The 23,601-nt window shown below is 38.0% G+C and overlaps 1 protein-coding gene across 9 annotated transcripts in view; it reads right to left on the reverse strand.

Moving 5' to 3' along the window:
- Window positions 1-13,526, reverse strand: part of SUCO (SUN domain containing ossification factor) — a 75,157-nt gene extending 61,631 nt beyond the window's left edge. For 8 of the 9 annotated variants that reach the window (XR_004272812.1, XM_032291378.1, XM_032291375.1 and 5 more), the window contains exon 1: window positions 12,895-13,526. Coding sequence is in view for 7 of the 9 variants with exons in the window: in XM_032291378.1 (XP_032147269.1) it covers window positions 12,895-12,956 (62 nt within the window). In the remaining 2 variants the exon portion in view is untranslated. The remainder of the gene's footprint in view (window positions 1-12,894) is intronic. The other variant, XM_032291379.1, reaches the window with a different exon arrangement.
- Window positions 13,527-23,601: the final 10,075 nt, after the last annotated feature.

Below are 23,601 nucleotides of genomic sequence, written 5' to 3' on the forward strand. Positions count from 1 at the left end.
GTTTCACCATGTTGGTCAGGCTGGTCTTGAACTCCCAACCTCAGGTGATCCGCCCACCTTAGCCTCCAAAGTGCTTGGATTACAGGAATGAGCCACCACGCCCGGCCCGCATTCTTTTCAGCATTCTTTAACTTGGAACAGCTCTGGAGCTTTATTTTATGCAGCGCTAACATTTTTGAAGGCTAAGTCCCTTTTCTTTTTAAATAGTATGGTCCTTATGTGAGATTTGTCTGACGTATCATGATGACCAGATTCAGATTAGGTATTCTCAGTCAGAATCCTTCATTGTGTTTTTCTCAGGATATTATAGTGATGTTGCAACTTTCTCAGGATATTGTATTGAGAAGCATACAATATCCATCTGTTTTGGCAGTTCCAATTCCACTTTTAGGTACTTCTCAAGAGCAATGAAAACTACGTCCACAAAAAGCCTTGTGCAAGAATGTCCCTAGTAGTTTTTACTCCTAGTAGCCAAAACCTGGAAGCAGCCCAGATAACCACCAACAGAAGAATAAACAAACTATAGTATATTCGTATAATGTGCTACTACTTAGCAATAAAAAGAAACTAATGACAAAGGAAACAAAATGGATAAATCTTGGACATTACATTGAGTAAAAGAAGTCAAACACATGAGTATATACTGTATAATTCCATTTAGATGATGTTCCAGAATTGGCAAAACTAATACATGGTGACAGAAATCAGATCATTAGCTGCCTCTGGGGGATTCACCAGAAAGGAACATGAGGGAACTTTCTAGGGTGGTGAAAATATTCTCTATCTTGATAGGGTATGAGTTACACAGGTGTATGCATGTGTCAAAACTGATCCAACTATACAGTTAAGATCTGTGCATTTCGCTGTACATAATTTTTTTTTTTTTTTGAGACAGGGTCTCTCTGTCACCCAGGCTGGGGTGCAGCAGTACAATCTCAGCTCCCTGTGGCCTCCCCCTTCCTGGGCTCAAGTGATCCTTCCACCTCAGCCTCCAGAGTAGCTGGGACTAAAGGCAAGCACCAAAATGCCTGGCTGATTTTTGTATTTTTTGGAAGAGATGGGATTTTGCCCAGGCTACTCTTGAACTCCTGGGGTCAAGTGATCCACCTGCCTCAGCCTCCCAAAGTGGAATTACAGGTGTCAGCCATTGTGCCTGGCCTATATAGGTTTTATAACATGTTCAAGATCCTATAACTAATAAGTGGGAACCTGGGGTTAAAACTTGCATGTTTTTTATTCTGAAGCCTGGGGCTCTTAGCCACTACACTACATGGCCTTCATATTTATCACTTGTTGCCACTATGAAAATCACGAAGTAATTAAACAGAGCTTCTCCTGTGTGATAGTTGTTTCCTTTTTGTATTATACTTTAAATAGCTTTGACTACTATCACCAATTCTTGAGTGAATGTATCAGTGTTATCTTCTTACCTTTCTTTTCATTTATCTGTTGGCTAGAAAATATTAAACATGAAATGTAGCAATACGGAAAAATCCCACACTTTGGAGAGAAAGATCTAAGTTTGCAAGGCGAGTGATGGGCAAGTTACTTAACTTCTGAGCTTCAGTTTCCTTATTTGTAAAAATTAGATTAATACTTTAATCCAAGAGTATGAACAAATTTAAGAAGAGCCCAGTTCGGGACCAGCCTGGGCAACAAGGCAAAACCCTGTCTTGACAAAACATACAAAAATTAGCCAGGGATGGTGCCACACACCTCTGATTCCAGCTACTCAGAAGGCTGAGGTGGAAGGAGAATCACCAGAGCCTGGGAAGGTCAAGGCTGCAGTGAGCTGTAATCATGCTGCTGTATTCCAGCCTGGGGAACAGAGTGAGACCCTGCCTTAAGAAAGAAAAAGAAAAAGAAAAAGAAGCGAAGTCAGCCAGCCTGTATGCCTCAACTCAATATCAACACCGTAAAACGGGCTTATTAGGAGGAACTGAAATAAATGTATATGCTATGCTAAGCATGGCATATAATATGCACTGAAATGTCAGTTATTGTCAGCCACTACCTTTTCTATCTACTTTCACCTATAAAATTTCACAGTAGTTTATACTGGTAATCTCAACTTCTTCACCATCTACTTAAGTCCTCAGCCTGCTGCAATCCAGTTTCTGCCCTCTTTGTACCACTGAGACTAGTACGGTATGGCAGAAGTTAGCTTTTTTTGATTTCCTTGCTGCACGTGGTACCTCTGACTGCTGTTTTCACTTGAAACCCTCTCCTCCTTGACTTGTCGAATTACATACTTCTGCTTCTCCTCTCTTGCTGACTCCCGCTTCTGAGCCTCCTTTGATATGCTGCTTCTGTTCACTATTTATATTCTGATGCTCCCAGGGTCTGATTCTGAATCTCTGCCTTTATATTCTACATGGGAGACATACCTACTCTCATGGTTTTTAGCTGACGGCTACCAAAACTTTTATCTTCAGCCCTTATCTTTTCCTAACTAGTCCATTCCTTAAAACCTTCTATGATACCCTACATTAATGTTGAGGATAAATAAAGCTCATTTAAAAGTTGCATCTCTCTTCCTTCATGTTCCAAGACATCTCAACGACGACTAAATCCAAAATTGAATACATTAGCTTCCTTTTCCAAATCTCTTCCTCCCATATTCTTGATCCCACCATTTGGTACTGCTATCTACCCAGTCCTCAAACTAGAAACCTGAAAAACATCTAGGACTACTCCTTTGCCTTCACCCTCCCTTGACCATCTCCAGTTTATTTTACTCTAAATTTCTTTAAATCATTTCTCAATCCCCATTCTGACTGCCTTAACTCAAGCCCTTATCTCTTACCTAGAGCAACCTCCTAACAGACCTCCCTAATTCCTAACTTGCTACTTCTGCGAATCAATCCTTCACACCTCTGCCAAACATCTAACGGTAGATTATCACATTACCATTCCCCTGCTTAAGACCTTTTATAGACTCCATTAACTACATGACAAAACTCAAGCTTCTCTCCACATGCTATTTAAAAATCTCTAAAATTCTACTAAGTCTTCAGCTTCATATTTCCTGCCACTCTCCCTGCTTTTCACTTTATGCTTCAGTGATACAGAACTACCTGCAGTAGTTCCTTGAACACAGACCATGCCTGTCTCATGTCTTTGGCGCATGCTATTCCCTCTTTCAAGAATGTTCTGTACCTGCTCCCACTTCTATCTAAAACCTAACTAAATACCTATAATTCTATTCTCTTGGGGCAATAAACTAGTAAGGATCTAAAATATTTTCCTGATTTCTACAATCGGGTTGGTGGGTGGCCCCTCTAAATTCCCACAGCCCTTTGGCTATCTCTACCAGAGCACATACTTGATAATATATTTTCAGAAATTGAGTACAGAGTACTTAGCCTCTAAAACACAAGTAACAATATTTTTGTTACCTTAATTTTCAATTAGAAACTACAAAAATAGTCCCCAAATAAATTACTACCAGGTCAACAGATCAAATATGCTAAAACAGAAAGTCTCCATTTGGAAAAGTGGAAAATAAGCTGCAGTAGGTATGGGTCAGACTGCAGGCATTTAAAAATTACCAATGTTTAAAGTTTTATCCTTCAAGGAGCCTTTGAAAGCTATTTCACTGGGGATTGACATAATCAAAGTTGCGTGTAAGACAAATGCAGTGGCACTGTGTAGAATGGGTTGCAGCATACAAGTATCAAGCTACTCTACATGGTAACTTTTTTTTTAAGTCCTCTTCTACCTCTCCTGGCTTCCAAACAAATGTGTGAAATTCATGCTACCAGCTCTCCAAATATCTTCTATTCTCCACTCCTAAAGCTATCAATCACTTCCCTCTTTTGAAGACAAGGTCCTTTTCTCGGTTTTCAAGCTCTCCAAACTTATCTAAGAAATTTTATATCATTGACCATTCAAATGATTTCCTTAAATCTCTCACCATCTATCCTTTCCAGTTTCCTCCTGCCTTTCAGAGCTTTACAATGCTTGGCACCTTTCTTTATTCTAATTACCTACAGTTCAATATTCTGTTTCAAAAGTCCAATGTTCTCCTTCAAAAATGATTCCCTCTATGACAGCAGTCTCCAACCTTTTTGGCACCAGGGACCAGTTTTGTGGAAGACAATTTTGCAATGGATGGGGTGGGAGTGCATTAGATTCTCATAAGGAGCCCACAGTCAAGATCCCTCGCGTGAGCAGTTCACAATAGGGTTCGTGATGGTCCGAGAATCTGATGCTACTGATCTGACAGGAGGTGGAGCTCAGGCAGTAATGCTCACTCACCTGCTGTTCACCTCCTGTTGTGCGGCCCAGGTCCTAACAGGCCACAGACCAGTACCCGTCTGCAGCCCAGGGGTTGGGGACCTCTTCTGAATGAGAACAACTCCAGGCCAAATTTTATCTGCATTCAAATCTGCATTTTTAACTGCCTATAAAATGTCTCCACTTGGATATTCCATTCACCTCCAACTAACAGCTCCTTCCCTTTCGAAGCCCTTTGCCAACTCTTTGACTTCTTTTTGACCACCAATTCTTCTAGTTGCCCAAGTCAAAACAAGCAAGCAAACAAACAAAAAATGCTTAACATTTCTTTTCTCATTGAACTTTATTTCACAGATTCATAATTTTAGGCCCTAGAATGTATTCTCTTGGTAACAGTGTGCTTCAAAAAAGCAGCTACTTTGTTTTGTCCACCAGAATCCTGTACAAGATACAGCACATAGAAGCCTAAGTAAATATCTCTTTGTATTGAGATAGATGGCAGAAAGGGGATGTTGAACAAAGAGTTTGGTTAAAAGCAAACTAAAATCCAGCTATTTAGAATCCTAGCCTAATGCTGCTATCTGCTGCACTGCACTGCCAGCTTGCCAACCTTTCACAAAACCAAATCATTTACCTTCTCAAACACCTCAATTTAATGTACCCTCTTCTTAATTTGCACTGCCAAGATTAAGTACTTCTCATGACAAGCCTCAATTACTCCAAGAGCTTTTTAGTCCAGTCATCCCTTGGTATCCAGAAGGGGTTGCATCCAGGATGCCAAAGACACCAAAATCTAAGAATGCTCAAGTCTCTTATATAAAATGGAATTTGCATATCACCTATGCATATCCTCCCATATAAATATCTAGAGATGATTTAAAATATCTATGCATGTCCTCTCATATAAATATTGAGGTGATTTAAAACTTAATACATGTAAATGCTATGTAAATAGTTGTTATACTACATTGTTTTTATTTGTATTTTTATTGTTGTATTGATATTTTTATTGTTTTTAAAATATATTTTCAACCTGAGGTTGGTTGACTCTGTGGATGTGGAAAGCCAATTGTATTCATCCCTCTAAGTCTCTTTCCTCTAAAATATATCTAGCGCAATTATATCAAAATTATGCTCTCACAACACCACTTCTCTTGCTGAATCTTCTTATCTAATTCTTTGGATTGGCTTGCAAAATCTATCATAATCTCTGAACTCTATCTCTTTCTCCTCAGGCTTTTCGGTTTACTACCACTCCCACCCATATCAACTAGAGTTATCTCTTTTATTGACTCTCTTTCTCCTTAACAATTCAGTGCCATCTACCCACTGCAGGCAGGCATACACATGCACAAAGAAATAGCTATTATTCATATTATCAACACCAGTACATCTTGTTTCAGCTCATGAAGCTCCTGTTTGCACAGAAGCAGAGTTTATAATCATACATTTCCCTTAAACGCAAGTCAAGCCTTCCTTCAGAACTCTAGCCCTCAATTTCTCCTCTTAAGCACTTACTATGTAATTCAGTTTTCTGTGTTGTTTACTAACATTAAAATCAGACACCTTAAAATGTTAGACATACAAAAAAACCCTGAATTCATCTAATACAGTAATACAGACTTGAATGCATTAAAAAGTATCACAAACTTACTGACAAAAATCTCCAAGGTGAGAATCCTAGGTATGTGTATTTCTTTTAAAAGTTTCATGAACAATTCCAATGTCCATTCCTTCCTAGGTCAATCCAGGCACCCACACTTTCAGATGAAAAATAACTGACCCTTTGCCAGTTAAAATTATTAACTAGAAAAAGTGAAGAAACTTGTCCAAGACCATCTACCAGTCAACTGGCAGCACAGCATACTGGTTAAGAGAACACAGGTTCAGAACCTGGCCTTCTTAGGTTCTGGTTCTGTTGCTTATTGGCTGTGAGAGCTTGGGCAAGCTGGTTAACTTCTTTGTGTCCCCTTTCTTCATCTTTAAAATGGAGTGTCTGTCTTAAAACAGCTATACAGAGAATAAAATGATTTAGCTTATATTTCACTGAATAGTACTTATAAGAGAAATACACACTCAATAAATGTTCATATTAATAATGTAAAGAAAGGACTACGACCAAGCTTTGACGTAATTTTATGCCTTTCGCACTATACCACTATCTGTATTGTAACAAGTAGCTTATATACAGAGCTCAAGTCTCACAATTTTTCTGTATCCTTCACCACACCAAATACATTATGGATAATCAAATAATATTTTAAGTGGATTTATAATTTCCCATTTTTAACTCTGAAACAGTCCATCTTATTTCTGCATAACAAATTACCAAAATATCTAGAGTCAATGAATAGCTTACATAGTAGAGCTTACTACTGTTCTTAGCCTTTATATGTTTTTCCCCAGTAGATTATGTGTATGTAATATACATAACACTACATATTATTATGTAGTGTTAATTTGTATTAACACTAAATAATAATACAAAATTAGCTTAGTACCTATGAACCACATTGTTATATAATACTTTCTAATAAAGCAGGGTGTCACTTTTATATAAAACATAAAATAATTTTAACTAGCAATTCATTATAAAAATAAAGTCTTAAAACCAAATCTTCTTTCAAAAAAAAACTTGCATTTATTAAACAAATTCATCCCAAAGGATTAATATTCTTATACTGCAAACATTCAAGAGCAATTTCCTATTCCCTTGTGACATACACAATTTTACTTTTGAAATTACTCTAAAATATGGTCTTGTAAAACAAAACAGATAACATACAACTGGCACTAAAGTAAAATCTGAAACATATAGATAAGTTTCAAGTGTAGAGATTTTGTTTCTTTCTAGCTATGTATAAACTACTAAACAAAAGTATCACGTATATATAGGCATATTTGAAGATGGCTTGAGAATAATAAAGCAGTCAAATTTTTTCTAAGTTCCCCTTTCATTATAAGTATGACAATATTAATTATACATATTGATTCATTTCTCCATTCAAATTATTGAGAAAACTGAAAGAATAATGTACAAGTTCATGAACAAATGAAAAATGAAATAACCAATGCTCAAAAGTAAGAGTTGATACCTTTTATTTTTTTCCATTGCCTGTCAACCCTACTACCTGCTTCCATTCCAGTATATCCTCAGATGTTTAATAACATGAAGGAACAACATGAAACACATTATTTGCTGACTTTTATTGGACACAAGTGTTCAAATGTTATGTAAACATGTCACACACCTTCTTTCACAGACCTTCCCCTACTAAGGCAAGCTGGCTTCATCTAACTTGTCTGAAGGGATCTGACACTTTATGACCCAACACCTCTTATCAATAGCAGGTGCTTTCTTTGGAATATATATCCCAGAGCAAAGATACCCGTTTTTGCCTTAGTCTTTCACATTAAGTTTCACTAAAAAAAAAAAAAAATCATTTTTAAAATGTCATCTTTCATTGGTTTATTCAAGGAAAGAAAAAGGCATTAAATGATTTGGAGAAGTGGGGATATTTTATTATTTTATTTATTTCAAATATTATTCAGAAAAGAAGTAGATTCAGAACCTTTAAAGTTAAGAGACAGAAGCAAAAACAAGCAAAAAAATTTCTCCAGATTTTTTGGGGAATTTTCAATATGTTTTATCGATATGTTTCCAATATGTTCTACTCATCACCTCAAAAAACAAAAGACAGTTTGTATATTGTTCTAGTTTTTAAATTTTTTCTGCTCATTTACGCATATTAATAGAACAGCAATTACAAGAGAAAAAGCAAAAGGGTATAGAAATATAATCACAAACCAGGAAATAATCCTCTTTAATTGATAAAAACTGGGCTGACATTCACAGAAAAATTACTACTAAGGTCAAAAAGGCCAACATCTTGATTTAGATATCAACTTTCTCCTAGTGGGACCACGACTTAGGACCCCCTACCTCCAAAGTGTGTCCCCTACATTCCACTTTATCCTCCATAGCTATCTAGTTAAAAGATCCACGTGACCTCATGCTCCTTTCTCCTGTTTAAACTTCTTCACTTGCTCATCCTCTTCAGGTGGTTAGAATCCGAATTCATCTGCATGATAATCAAATTCCTTCAAAACCTAGCTCTAGCCTTCTTTACCATATCTCCACACAAACACTCATGCTCTAGATAATTCAATGGGAGTGTTCTCTCTGCCTAAAACAAAATTCTCTCATCGTGAACTATCCATCTTACAGACCATTTTATGGATAAGAGCTGAGGTTCACAGAAGTAACTTGTTCAAAGGCATATAGTTAGTGACAGAACCATAAGTAGGATATGAATTCTTCCTTTGCTGTTCCTAAAAACCTCTGTAAGTACCTGTTATATAATATTTGTCAAATGTATGAGAATTGCTTAAATGTCAAACTCTTCTAGAAAAGTCTAAATATGAGCTTCTCCAAGATGATCTTTTGGGGTGAAGGAAGAATAGATTTGATTAGTTTAAAAAAATAAATTTTACAAAGATTAATGTAAGGATTCATACTTGGTCTGATGGTCACACATCAAGAACAGCAGGAACTACTGGCAGAAACGCAGGGAAGGAGTGAAAGTCCCACAAACAATGGGTTTGTTTTACCCAACAGCACACCATCATTCACTGTGGTTTATGTTTGCCCAGTTAGGTAGACTTAGGAATTATTAGGTTTTTAACTAAACTGACCCTCACAATATCAGGAAGCAGCTTTTTTAAAACTTCCTGCAAAGAATTTAATAATGCAAGCACTGCCAACAAGAAAATGAATTGAACTGAAGTAATTGAAGCTATTCCTCTTCTATACTACGACGTAAAATAATCTAGTAGGCCAATCACATAGCTCTCACTAAAAATTGTTAATGAGCAAAAGGTGCTGTTAACAGAAATTATTTTTTCTCATTTTTCTTAAATATTTAACTTGCATTAATTTATTACATATACTAATATATTATTACCATATTGGCACACATATATAACTTACAAACAATTAAGGTGCATGCACAAGGTTTTACTAATTAGGGGACACACTCAGAATGTCCACTAAATACGTTTTTTTTTCTCTTTAGGGTAATGCAGCTTTCCCAGTTGCCCAGGACTGAGGGAGTATGGTATAGGGTATAGGCTGCATAATGCTCTCCCCTCAACAAAGATGTCTGCATCCTAATCCCTAAATATGTTACCTTACATGGTAAAGAGACTTGGCAGATGTGATTAAATTAAGGATTATGAGACAGGAAGATTATCCTGAAATGTCTGAGTGGACCCAAGGTAATCACAATAGTCCTTATAAGAGGAAGAGGCAGCAGGACAAGTCATTAGTAGACATGAGGACTGAAGAAAAAGATTGGAGTGGTGATGTGAGGAAGGGGACACAGAATACAGCCAGCCTCTAGAAAAAGATTCTCCCCTCAGGGCCTCCAGAAAGAACCAGCCCAGTTGACATCTTAACTTTATTTAGCCCTGTGAGACATATCTTGGACTTCTCATCCACAGAATTGTCAGGTAATAAATGTGTGTTGCTTTAAGTTACTAAATTTGTGGCAATTTGTTACAGCAGGCATAGGAAACTAATGCAAGGAATTCCTAGGTTATACGGCTTCCAGTGTTAAAACCAAGACAAGCTGGTGACCCTCTCTCTTGGATTTTCAGCGCTCATAAAAACATCTGGCATAGTAGGTATGAGAAAAAATTTGGTTGAATAATGTTATGATGAAATATTTACATAATACACTGTTGCTGTGTTACAAAGATCTGTCATTTGTATTACTTCACCCTCCTAACAGCCTTGTGAGGTATGAATGGATCAATTTTCCCATTCTGAGGATGTAACATCTAAGGTTCAAAGAAGTTATATAATATATTCAAAGAACAGATATCTAGTAAATGATGGAGCCACATATATAAAATACAGGCCTTCTGACCTACAAAGGACTATGGTAGTCAGGAGCCTGTGCTGCTTAGGTTCAAATTTAAGCTCCAAAGCTTAACAGCTGTTTAGCCTTATCCAAGTTACTTAACCTCTCTACTTCCTCACATGTAAAATGCAAAAGGAAGTTAATAATAATACCTATCTTATAGGGTTCTTATGAATATTAAAGATGTTATTGTCAAGAACACATCATGTGCCTGACACAGAGGTAGCTGACAATAAATATTAGCTATCACTGCTCTGTGCTGCAGCTATAGTGCATTTATGCCTAGAATACTCTATACTACTTGATCAAAAATCATAAAGTATACAAAAGGAAAAAATAGCAACAAAAATTATTACTGACATAGATGAAATGGTTTTTCTGTTAACATAATCTAAGGTTAGTACTGCAGGCTGAAAGACAAAAGCAGAGGGGAGACATAATCAAGATCTATAGAATTATGATAGTAAACATAATACAATAATATTGGTAGCATGAGAGGGGAAACCTTAGAAATTAGAATATTGTAAAATATCTACAAAACAGAAACAGATCACAAAATTTTGAGACAATTTGTGAATAACAAAAGAGACAAAAGTGGCTACTAAAAGGCACTCACTGACTCTTGAAAACGTTTTATCTAACCCTAGGACTTGTTGGTAGCCATTCCTGTTAAAAGAGATGGGATTGTTGAGAAAAGAAATACCACACCAGATTGTAGCAGAAGTTAGAAATCCAGTAAGTCAGTGCCATAATTTCAACTTGGCAAGAAGGCAGAGGCTCCAAAAACAAAACATATCCTTTGCCAATCATCACCATCTACTCCTCTTCTCCAATCTCATTATCATCACCCTTCAAAAAAAAACCTTTAAGCCTTAATGTTCTATTTTAATGCCTTTTAATTGTCTTGCTAAATAATAATTAAAATGTCTCTTAATTTGGCAGTCTAAACAAATTTCAAAATATACTAACCCAACAGTTTCTCAAGCTAAAGTTTCTTAAAATATTTACACTCCTTTCTTAAAGTCTCCATATCCATTTTCTCACTAGGAGTTAAAAACTTTACAGAAGTTTATTACTACTACTTTCAATACCAGGCCAGCCGATTTTTTCCCCTCACAGGTCATTATCTCTTCACTACAGCTAATGAATGAAGGTGAGAAAACATATTTAGGGTTAGCATAATCAAAAGATAGCCAGAAATTCCCAAAATAAATAGAAGCAGAGTTAACTTAGATATACAAATGATTGTAAGAATCACATTCTATTGCTTGATTTCGTTTTCACCATCCAATTAAAAAAAAAAAAAATCCAGAGATGCTGGTGTGTTTTTAAACTTGAAAGTGTTAACCTTTTCCTTAATTAGCCATTTCAGGAAGTTTTGATAAACAATGACACGGTTTAAAGATGGGCAAGACCAAGGAGAAAGAGGAAAGAAAATACACAATATACAAATAACTAGGCAGTCCCGAAAGAGATGGAAATGAACGCAAGCTTCAGTATCTACAAATTTAAATTTAAAATAAGGTGGGTGTATTTATCTCTTATAAGCACTTCACCGTGCCCAACACAATAAGTAGAAAGAGGAGGATTTTATTAAAAACGGAAGGAGGGTATTAAAAGGGTTCAGAATGAAAGGTAAGAGGTCAATTTCTTTTTTGTTCTTGAAAACTTCTATCATCCTTCCAATCAAAATCCCTTAGTTACGCAAGTGTTTTCTCTTCCCTTTGCTTATGTATTATTTTATGTGAGCAACAACACTGCTATTTCAGTGCCTCTGGAATCCATTAGGCATCCATAAAAATGAAAACTTTGTTGGTTTTTTGCAGAAATAAGCTAAACAGTAAACTTAATTTCTATTTTAATATAACAAAGAGCAAACTGCCTTGACTGAAGAAGCATCTTTTCAGTCATCAATTGCCACACATCTTTGAAGAAATTCCCTGGGAGGAAAGAATGGCTTTTCCAAGTACGCTGACAGCAGACATTAGACTTACAAGTTCTCTCTGCTCTTCAAAAAACTCCAGAAGTGCCTGGTATTAACAGAAACTCCATAAAACTTACGGAGTGCTTTAGGGACAAAACACTCTTCCCGCCTTCAAATACAATATTTACCTTCCCCTTACTAAGGGACATTACCAAAAACTACTACACACTCTACATTGAAGACACCGTCTCCACCAAACCAATTGAAAAGGTGCTTCACAACAAACACACACCCCAAGTTTCCAAAAACAGCGGCCCAAGTGTACCTGGGGTCAAGCACTGTGCGAGAAACGTCCAGGAGAACTACTGCTTAAACATGACTCTCACCTTCCTGACGACTCACGTTTTAAAATCGCACGTCCGAAACATTATCACATCCGACGTGCTTTATGCCCTTACCACACTAGGAACGCAAAGACTGGCGGCAAATCGGAGCAACTTACCACCGATCTGAACACCCACCCCAAACCCGGCACGGTCTCTCAGGGGTAGAAGAACTGAGTATAAAGGCACTCGGTGCTTCCCTCTCTCTCCCACCGAGTCTCTGTAAATTCCAAAATACACCATGAAAATCTCCGCACAGAGCACTACTAGAGCAGAGGAAGAGTCGCGAAGTAATCAGTTTGTCCCTCCACAGGGGCCTTGGACACCCGGACCCTAAAAGCCGAGATGCCTTGGGGGTGTGACCTGGGCTGCTCCTTCCCCCTTACTCTCCTCACGGAACTCCCTTGTCGTCACGGCTACTCACCAGACAAGAGAGCACAGAAAGAGGCAGGAGACCAGGGCCAAGGCCCGCCGATGCTTCTTCATCTTCTCCTCCTTCTTCCCCCTGCCAGAAGGCGGCACATCCTCCCGGCAGCCGCCACTGCCGAGGCCAAGATGGAGGAGCCGGAGCAGGAGCGCGAGGATGGGACGGAGAGTCGTAAGGGCTGTGGGGCTGGCGGAGCGGCTCTTCAGCAGCTCGCGTCCTGGCCGCCCTCTCCGAGGGCCCCACAGCGGCGCGGACAGGGACGCTTCACAGGACTCCGGGGATTGCCGCTCCTGCGGCCGCCGGCTCGTCCACGCCCGCCTCCTGCAGCCGCTGCCGCCGCCACTGCCGCCCCATATCCTCCCCGCCCTCCCCGGGTCTTGCTCCGGGCGGCCGGTGACCAACGGCCGCCGCGTAGCGCCTCTCAACAGCCAATCGCCGGCGGGGCCGCGACACCTCACACACCGCTGAGCTGGAAAGGGACGCGTCACCAACGTCCCGCGGCGCCCGCACCCGACACCAGACTCCGCGCAGGCCACGCCCCCTTCGACGTCGCCGGCGGAAAAGCCAGAGGGAGGAGACCACAGAGATTCGGAGCCGACACTGTAGCTGCTCCGCCTGCCCCAGGTCCCGCCCACTAGCTGGCTCGCGTTCTGAAAATCTGGAGGAGGCCCGTGACCCTCAGCAATCCCCCTTACAAAAGCCCGCCCGTCAGCCCGCGCGAGCTGAGTCCGCGCAAGGCCTTTTGGGAGTGGTAGTTTGCCTTCCAGAACCCAATTTTCTCTTTCCCTGTCCCTCCTAGAACCCATGGTTTTGTTGGCGAAGACTATAGTTTCGCTGCTCACCGCGAGACTGATCAGCTTTGGCATAGTTGCACTGTTTTCCTCTTTTGAGCAGAGTTCGTGGAATGGCCTAGAATGACGGGAGAAGGGTTGTGAGGCAAGCTGTACTAATAAAATTTAAAGACCCTTTCCCTGTGTCGACGGGCGGCCAAGTGAGCTGGATGCTGACTGGTAGATGTAAAGGGGAGTGCCAAGAATTCTCTCATCTGATTGGTTGGAGCGGAAAGCCTTTTGCTTTTTCTTTTCTGCGAGAATTTCGCCTCTCGCCGGGTTCTGCAGGTGAAGCTTGCTTCCAAAACGTTGGAAACCAACGTTTTCCTTCTGTTGGTTTCGAACTTTGGGTTCTCTGCGATGGAGTCGGAAGGGAGGAGTTGTCCCCACTAGAGGCGCACCCACAGACGCTCCAAGTCTTGGGGTTCACTGAAAGCGGGGAAGGCAGTCACGTACACTCGCCTAGGGGTAAAAAGTGACCATTTCTCAATACTAACTAACGGACAGCATGCCCATTCCAAGTATTTATGCCGCTGACGGGACGGAGGCTGCAGTTGTCTGTGCCTTCGAACATGGCATATTTAATGTGAAATATGTTTAAAGCAGGTGTTAGTTATTGTTCATGTGGCCATAAGGAAGAAAACCCTCAGTAAAATGCCCAACTATCGCCTAATTTTGAGCCGCGGAATTTCCTAATGAAACTTCTAAGTTGAATTGGTCGTTAGTTATATTCCAAAAGAACTGAATGATTTGATCCACTCTATAATTCTTGGATATAAGTCAATTTGATGTTAGAGAAATTAAACAAAGGGTGTTAATATTTGTTTTAAAGGAGTTCACCCTGAACTGCTTTTTCTGTCAGTAATTAGGTAACAGTTCCATTTACCTGCTGATTCTACTCTTAGTATATGACAATAAAATCCTTTCATCTCTCATCTATTGCAGGAAGCAAGTGTTTATCTCACCCCAAAACAGTTTCAAATGATTAATATGCAAGTTAAAAAGAAAGTAGGGGCAATGGAATGATAGTGATAAACTGATAAATTTGCTTGTCACATTGGAGAAGTACTACTGGCATGTAGTGGGTAGAGGCCAGGGATGCTGTTTTATATCCTACAGTGCACAAGAAAGCCCTCCACAACAAAAATTATGTGGCCCAAAAAGTCAAAAGCACCAAGGTTGAGAAACCCTGCTATAACAGCATCTCCCAATTCAATAAAATCTATAAAGTACTGACCACACGCAGGATAACTTGTTTGCCCTGAAGATCCTTGGATTATCCAGGAAGCCACTAGTGCCTAAACTGCACAAAGAGCATGCGTTCTCCCATTCCTAAAGGATTGACTAAACCAGAAATTCAGGGCAGCTCAAGTCCCTGCCTTGATAAAGATCAGATACTCTGTTTGCTTGTGGTGAAAAAGAACAAGCAGACCTTAGAAAAGGAACCAACCTGTTCTGGCTATCTCCTTTGTTCTTTATCTCCTATACAAATCATATTTAAGACACCCAAGAAAAATGTTTGTCTAAGTTGGTGATATTTCATGAGCAAGCTTTTACATATTTTGATTTAGTTGAAAAATTACCTGATCCTTTCAATATTACAAAATGCTGAGATCCTATGTGTCTCAGAAAGATCTTAGAGACCAATGACATTAGATGCTTCCAGAGTGAAAGTCACTTTAAACAGAAGTTTCCTGGAAATCAGTCAAAGAAAGGTTGGGGCATTGAGAACAGACTAATAGACAATAAAAGAGGTAAGTAAGATGGGAAAATGGTGAATGTGGCAATCAGCACTTAACATTTTAACCACATATAAAGTATAAACCGAACTTTTTAAACTGTTTGTCCCCACCTGATCATCTTCTTTATGTATACAAATATGTGTGTAGAATAGCATATACCTTCTTTATTTAGTTACTCCCTACCTGAAAAGAGCCTTAACTACTTAACCAAATCTGCCATAACAGAGCACTGACAATTTGGCCACTTCAGGAGGTAAAGGTAGAACTCAGAAGGAGATAATAGATTGCTTCATTAGTACAGCCTGAGAACTCAGTCTCTTGAGGGCCGGGAGAATCACAAAGGGCAATGTTGGCATGCACAGTTCTGTTTTTACTGCAAATAACAAAAGGTAAGATTTCCCTTTTAAAAAATTCTTTGTGATCCCAAATTCAGTCTTCTATCACTAGGTTAACGTATGTGTATTTTGAAGATACATGAATTGAATAGGCTCATAATGGAAACAACTAGAGGAAGGGTGTGATTACATGTGGGTGACACAGAAGGAGATATCAAAGATGGTCTGATTTCTAAGAACATACATGCCATTACATGAACAAGAAAGGAGTTGCACATTTACAAGTTAAGAAGATTAGTATGGTTTTGGAAGCACAGTATTGAGTTGAGGTTCTGGTGGAAGTATCTAGCAAGAATTTATCAGTATGAGATTCAAAATTGGGAGAGAAAACTACCAACTGAAGACAGCATGTTGGAGATTGTAACTGAAGTGTCCTTTAGTACCTCCTGTATAATACTCTCAGATGAAGCTTCCTAAAACATTCCCTTCATCATGTCCTTTCTTTGATGGAAATATCTCCTATAGGTCTGACGTATCTGTCAAATAAAGTCCTGCCTCCTTGGCCTGGCATTCAGAGCCTTACATAATCAAACCCAGTTTGAGGTAGTTCAAGCTTTATTTCTCACTGTTTTCTTTCATAACTCAACCTTCTCACCAGACCACACTGTTGGTTATATCCTGAAACACCTGTGCCTGCCCTCTTGACACTGTTTTTATTTAACAGTCATTTGTCTCCCAAGCAGAGAATAAATTCCTTATTGCAGAGAGGTCATGTGTTTTATTTATACATATCACACAGTGATATTTTTTATTACAGAGGCCAGAGAAGTACTTTTTTACTTAACTGCTTATTTGTCTAATCACCTTGAATTACAATTTGCCCTAAAATTTAAATTCCTAGGAGTAGCAAGCCCTTAGGATGAGAAAGTTTTATGCAATTGACTAGTCTAGAACACCTAGCCAACTATTTCTTTCTCTATAAATTACCAAATTAGTTTTTTAGCATAACATTATTTGACTTATGTCTGACTAGATTTTTCTAGGTTTTAATTACCCTAAGTAACCTGGAGAAATAAAGTGTTCAGTAAATATTTATTGAGCCTTTTTTTAATTAAAGAAGCTAAGATGGATATTTGCTCCAGGAAACTTACAGTGTTCTAGCAGGGCGTTTTAACCTTCTGTGCTGCACACTTTTGGTAGGCTGGTGAAGCCCTTGAAACCCTTCTCAGAATGTTTATAAAGGTATAAAATAAAACACATAGATTACAAAGGAACTCAATTGTAAGGAAATACAGTTATTAAAATATTACACAGCAAAGGGTTTTTTTTGTTAATGGATAAGTAACAAGGTCTAATAGCAGGTCTCTTAATGTCAATAATTCCAAAATAATGATGAGTATAAAAGATATTCCAAGATACTTACAATATGCATAATGTAATATGAAAATATCCATGTTTACTATTGGTGACAAAGTTATAGATACTGCCAGTACTTCCACAGTTTGTTACCTGCATTCACAGTAAAATCAAATTCTAAATTTCAGCAGAGGTTCAAGAGTATAGAGATATAATTATTATTCCATCCAGGGACCTGTGAATTATAAATATGAATCCCAATTAAGAAGTCCTGCAAAAGAACAATATTTTTTAAACCGTGTGGTCACAATTCATTAGAGAGTCAAGAAATCAATTTTGAGGGAATCCAGCAGCACTGTTAAAAACTAAAAGACAATAATTTAGAATACATTGGAGTATGTCTCAGCAAGGGGAAGTATTTTTGTGGGGTACTCTTATTTCAGTAATATATGCGATGTGTGTATATGTGTGTGTGTGTGCTGTTGCATACATATATACATATTAGGTTGCAATGTAAAATATATGTCTTTTTTTGTGTGTGTGTGACAGAGTCTTGCTCTGTCACCCAGGCTGGAGTGCAGTGGCATGATCTTGGCTCACTGCAACCTCTGCCTCCCAGGTTCAAACAATTCTCCTGCCTCGGCCTCCAGAGTAGCCGGGATTACAGGTGCATGCCGCCATACCCAGCTAATTTTTTTTTAATTTTTCATAGAGATGGGGTATCCCCATATTGGCCAGGTTGGTCTTGAACTCCTGACCTGAAAGTAATCTGCCTGCCTCCACCTCCCAAAGTGCTGGGATTACAGGAGTGAGCCACCACTACCTGCCAAATATATGTCTTAAAGTGAGTTGCAGTCAAAATAATGTGAAAGCCACTGCACTAGAAGAAATGAAATAAGAAATACATGAGATGTATAGAACAAGTGCCACAAATAATATGAACTGTGAGTATCACAAGATTTTAGAGGAAAATGAAGTTACATTTTTGTGAGAAAATTATCAAAGAAGACTTAAAAGAGGCAGATTTGATGTAGTTCTTTAAACATGAGTATGATTTTCGTAGAGCTATGAGGAGAAGGTATTTCAGATATAGGGAAACAGTAAGCACTAGAATCAAATTCAAAACTATCTTACAACCCTTATATGCCTTCTAATTTCTATTTACTTGACACTTATTTGGTATTCTATGTTTGAAATAGTGAAGGTGAGTTCTAATCAAATAAAAAACAGATATTTATTAAACACATAAACTACTTCACTGTAGGTCCTGTGGGGATTTTTAAAAAAGCATTAAAGATATTATTTTCTATGAAACAAGATATTCAAGAACACTAAAATAACAAAATGTGGTATAGATATAAAGTGATCAAAGTTCAAGATAATTTAATTAGGGTAAAGTTAATATATTCATTGCACACATGCAATTACTTTTACTCACAAAACCCCATAAAACCACAGAAAAGAGTTTGTTTATTAATACACAGGCTGCAAGGATGGGAGATCAGGTGAGAGGGCCATAGGAAAAAATCTTTGAAGCTGGAGAGCAGATAAGTGAGAAATGCTTCCTAACGTGATGATATGCTGATCTGACAAGCCTAGTTTACCACTTTTAATAATCCTGGCATAATTAATAATAGTGCCAGCTTTTACTTTCGTAGGCATGGAAAAGGTGCTACGCTTTTTAGCCATCATAAGAGTCATGGCTGACACTCCTATAACAAAAGACTGCTTAACAAAGGAGAAGCATAACAAATCTACTTAATCAAAAAGTTTTAATTGACACAGGAGCCTTCAGAAATGAACTCAAATACCTAGGTTAAACTGTCCATTTTTATGCTTAGATTCAATGAAAAATTGACAGCCATTTAGAAGTGTAACTGGACAAAAAGGGTATGATACTGGTAATAGATATTGTCTAATGGTATGATCATGTCGAATGGTAATAGACTGAGGGGGAAAACCCAACAAGGCCTGTCTGTTCAGATTCTTCTTGGCCTCTTCGTGTAGCATTTCTTCCTTCTGGGTATAGGACATGATGTCTTTTGGAATGATAGTCTTATAATCTACAATCAAACATGGTAGGCCTATAAACTACCATCAGACATGGTAGGTCAGATAACTTCTTTATGTCAGCTGCTACACAAAAAAGCAGGAGAAGATTAGAGTAATATTTCTGGGTTTTATGACTAGCTTTGGGGAAGAGGAGCTCTAGTTTTCATGACTTGCCTCGAGAAGGAAAGGCAAGAGACAGGAGGGTACAGAGACTTTGCTTCTGAGTCCTTCCAGTCTCCTTTAGGTCAAAGTACTCAGCGTGCCAAGGCATCATACTTTAGGGTATAATTTCCTGAGCCCCAGTACTTTCAAGTATCTTCTGGTTTGAACAATATATAACATGGTCAACCTCAACACAACAAACATGAGAAAGTTGAACCCTAATTTAGCAATGAGAAATGGCAAAAATTGGTTCAATGTGTCATACAGATTCCCAAAAAGCTCCTTCAGGTGATGCAGCACCAAGTCCAGCTGGCAATGACATTAAAGATATATGTGTTTGGGGTCGAGTGCAGTGGCTCACACCTGTAATCCTAGCATTTTGGGATGCCAAGGTGGGCCGATCACTTGAGGGTCAGGAGTTCGAGACCAGCCTGGCCAACATGGTGAAACCCCATCTCTACTAAAAATACAAGCATTAGCCAGGCATGGTGGCACATGCCTGTAGACCCAGCTACTGTAGGTGCTGGGGCATGAGAATCACTGGAGCCCAGGAGGTGGAAATTGCAATGAGCTGAGATCTTGCCACTGTACTCCAGCCTGGGCAACAGAGCAAGACCCTGTCTCAATAATAATAATAATAATATAATAATAAATAACAAATAAAGGTATGTGTGTTTGGTGCTTGTGGTGGTAGGAGGTGATTGCAAATGAAGAACTATCAGATACCCTCCCCAACTCTACATGGCTAGATGACTGTCCCTACCCCAACCCCAGAAAAAGACTATAGATTTATTATCAGGAGAGATAAAGATAAAGTCTGGACTTGGGAATGCCAAGCATAGTTTATGGTAGGGGAACCATGCACAAAAGTGAGAGCATTTTTGTTACAACTAGAGATTTAAATAAGAAGTGGACATTAAGTGATAAAAATTACTGTTATTTTTTCTTAGACATGACAATACTACATGTGGTTATGTAGGAAATGTTCTTATTTTTGAGGAGATATACACTGAAATATTTAAAAGTGAAGTCCATCATGACACCCTAGCTTCAAAAGTTTAGAGAGAAAGAGAACAGATATGGCAAACTGTTAATAATTGTTGAATACAGATAGAAGATACAAGCGTAGCTGTTGTACTATTTTAACTCTTCTGTATGTTTGAAATTTTTATAATAGTAATTTTGGGGGAAGAAATGAATGAGGAGACATTTGAAGCTGAGACCTCAGGCGTCTTTTTGCATCAGCAATCAGTCTCTCTCTCTAGATAGAGGATGGATAGAATCTTCTCTGAGAAACCTGATCATTCCAAGAGGAAATAAATTGAAAAATAGCTGAAATCTGACTTTTCCCAACCAGTTCACCCTATAAGGAAGGTCATAGTCAAGCCCTAACCATGTAGTCAGAGTATCCAGTCAGCATTTTAGTGCTCCACTGTTAAAGATGAATGGATAACTAATGATTACCAGGCATGAGAAAATCCTCTTATATGACAGATAGAGATGAAAATAAATAGGAAAACAAAACAAACAAAAACAATTTGGAGAATAATAAAAACTATACATTGAGAGAGAAACTTAAAAAAATAAATTCTAACATTGCCAGATGCTGCCACCCTATAATAGGAGCAAGATACTATAAGAAAGGGACCTGTCAAGAACAGCAACAATCACTAAAAAAGGTCTTGTAAAGCAAAGCTATCAAAGAAGAAAGAAAAAATTCAATAGAAGAATTAGAAAATAAAGTCAAAGAAATCATCAGAAAGTGGACAAAAAGACAAAGGACTAATCCAGGCAGTCTAATATACCTATACTAGAAAGAAAGAGAAAACAGAGGTGAGAAAATAAATATTTTCAAGACATTTTCCTAGATTTGAAGGATCTAAGTTTCCAAGTTGAAAGCATCCTAGTGTAACTGCATAGCACAGTGGGACGGCACCTCAGTCACATCATTAAGGCACATCATTGTGAAATTTGGAAACACTAGACACAAAGAGATCACAGAAATTTTAGAATTAGGAGAAAAAGTCAGATCACACACAACCAGGAATCAGAACCATTTCAGATCTCTCATTTACACAGGAAGTTGAAAGATAGTGGAGTAATGTCTTTTAAACACTGAAGGAAGATTATTTCCAACCAAGAATTCTATGCTCAATTAAATTATCAATCAAGTGTCAGGGGAATAAAGACATTGTGAGACAAGCAAGACCTGAAGAAATTTACCTACTTTGTGCCATTTCTCATGAAAGGAGATCTTGCTCTACCAAAACAAGAATCCAAAAAAGAGAAAGACGTGATACAGGAAACAGGCAATCCAATGCAGAGAAAAGAGACAAGAAGAATCCCTAGGGTGATAATAGTGAAGGAAGAACCCAGCATAACAGCTAAATATCAGGCATAGGAGGCAGCCACTGCAGACTGCAGCAACGAGAGACACTGGGAGAGATCGCCTCAGGAAAATCAAATCAATAGAATACCTACTGCATCTGAGCATGTCAAGGGCTAATGTACAGAATTGTGAAAAGTTACTAGAATTCATGAGAAATGCTGTTTTAGTCTGTTTTAGATGCTAAAATAAAATATCATAAACTGGGTAGATTATAAACAACAGATATTTATTTCTGACAGCTCTGGAGACTGGGAGGTCTAAGATCAAGGCACCAGTCTAATGTCTCACCAGTGTAATGAGAGCCCACTTTCTCATGCATAAACAGCACTTTCTTGCTTTGCTGTTACAGGGTGAAAGGGGTGAAAAGTCTCCCTTGGACTTGGTCCTCTTTTCTAAGGATACTAACCCACTTATGAGGGCTTTAAGCTCATGATGTAATCACCTCCCAAAGACACCACCCCTAAATACTATCACCTTGTGGTGTAGTATTTCAACATGTAAATTTGGGGGAACACAAACATTCAGACCTTAGCAGCAAGCTCTTAGAAAACTAAGAAAAAATAAAAACAATTTAGAAAACACAGCTATGCAGGAAAAGTTGATCTGTGAATGGTATTTACATAATCTTCATAATATATACACTGAAAATTAATCAAAATCATTATGTAAAATCGTAATCAGGAAGATGAGGAGATAGGAAAGATTATAGGTCTCTGGTTGGGGTTATTGGTCAGAGAAAAGGAAAAAAGCAAAATCTCTACTTCCACAGCAGAATGTCAATAATGCCTAAAATTCAAAAACACAAAAACAGAGTAACAACACATTATTTATGACGTGGAGATAAATATCAAAATAGTTGGCTAGTAAAAGGTAAAAGTTGCTTTTTGAACAGGGATAAATAGAAGCCAGTGATAGGGAACTGCTGTTTTTTATAACAAATCTTTTTAGAATTATATGATTCTTGTATGCATATACATATTCTATTATATGATTCAGTATGCATATAACTGAGTTTTTAAAAATTTAAAATGTTATAGTTATGATGTTTGTGATTTGTGGCCAAATAAGTCTGTATTTTTTATAGTTTTTTCTATTGCATCCATCTATACCTATTACTGAATATATGGAGCAAAGGAAACTATTTGTTTTAATGTATAGATTTTGCAATTCTTCCATTCAGTCCCTAGACTTCAAATTCTAAAGAGAATGCAAGAAAATCATATTTGGCTTTTTTAAAAAGAAATAGAGATGTGAAGTAAAGGATAAGTGTTTTCCTATGGATTATTTTTCTATTTTAGAATATAAAAGTATACTGGAATGCTCCCTGTAGTACCTGCTTTAAGAGCTATCTAATGTACAAAATATATTATTTTCCTTGCCTTATGTTTTATTCTTTTCTCTGTTATTTATATGTCTATTTAAGAACTATCTATTGATTCTATAAACTTAAGCATTTACCTGGATAATTGAGGAAAACCTACTTTTCCACAGTTAGTCAGACATCATCCTGTTTTGAAGCCTGAATTGTAAAGATCACTGTATGGATCAAATAATTTCTTCTCTTTATTTTGCACAGGAAGATGATGTGATATTAGAGTGTGTCAGTCTGTAAATGTTTAAAGGATCTGCCTGAAATGATATTCAAGGTAAACAGATATTGAGGAGTCTATGCAATTTCTTTGTTACACAACTTTCATTTAGTTACACTTAAATGACTCAAACAACTTAATTGAACCTTGGGAAAATCTTTTCCACAAGAGAGCATTAAACATTAATCATTTCACATCACCAAATAATTAATGAAGAGTAACAGTGAAGCTCCTAGGGAAAGTTAGTAA

Source organism: Sapajus apella, unplaced genomic scaffold (assembly GCF_009761245.1).
Source record: "Sapajus apella isolate SASKATOON/1434 unplaced genomic scaffold, GSC_monkey_1.0 scaffold25, whole genome shotgun sequence".
Classification (NCBI taxonomy): domain Eukaryota; kingdom Metazoa; phylum Chordata; class Mammalia; order Primates; family Cebidae; genus Sapajus; species Sapajus apella.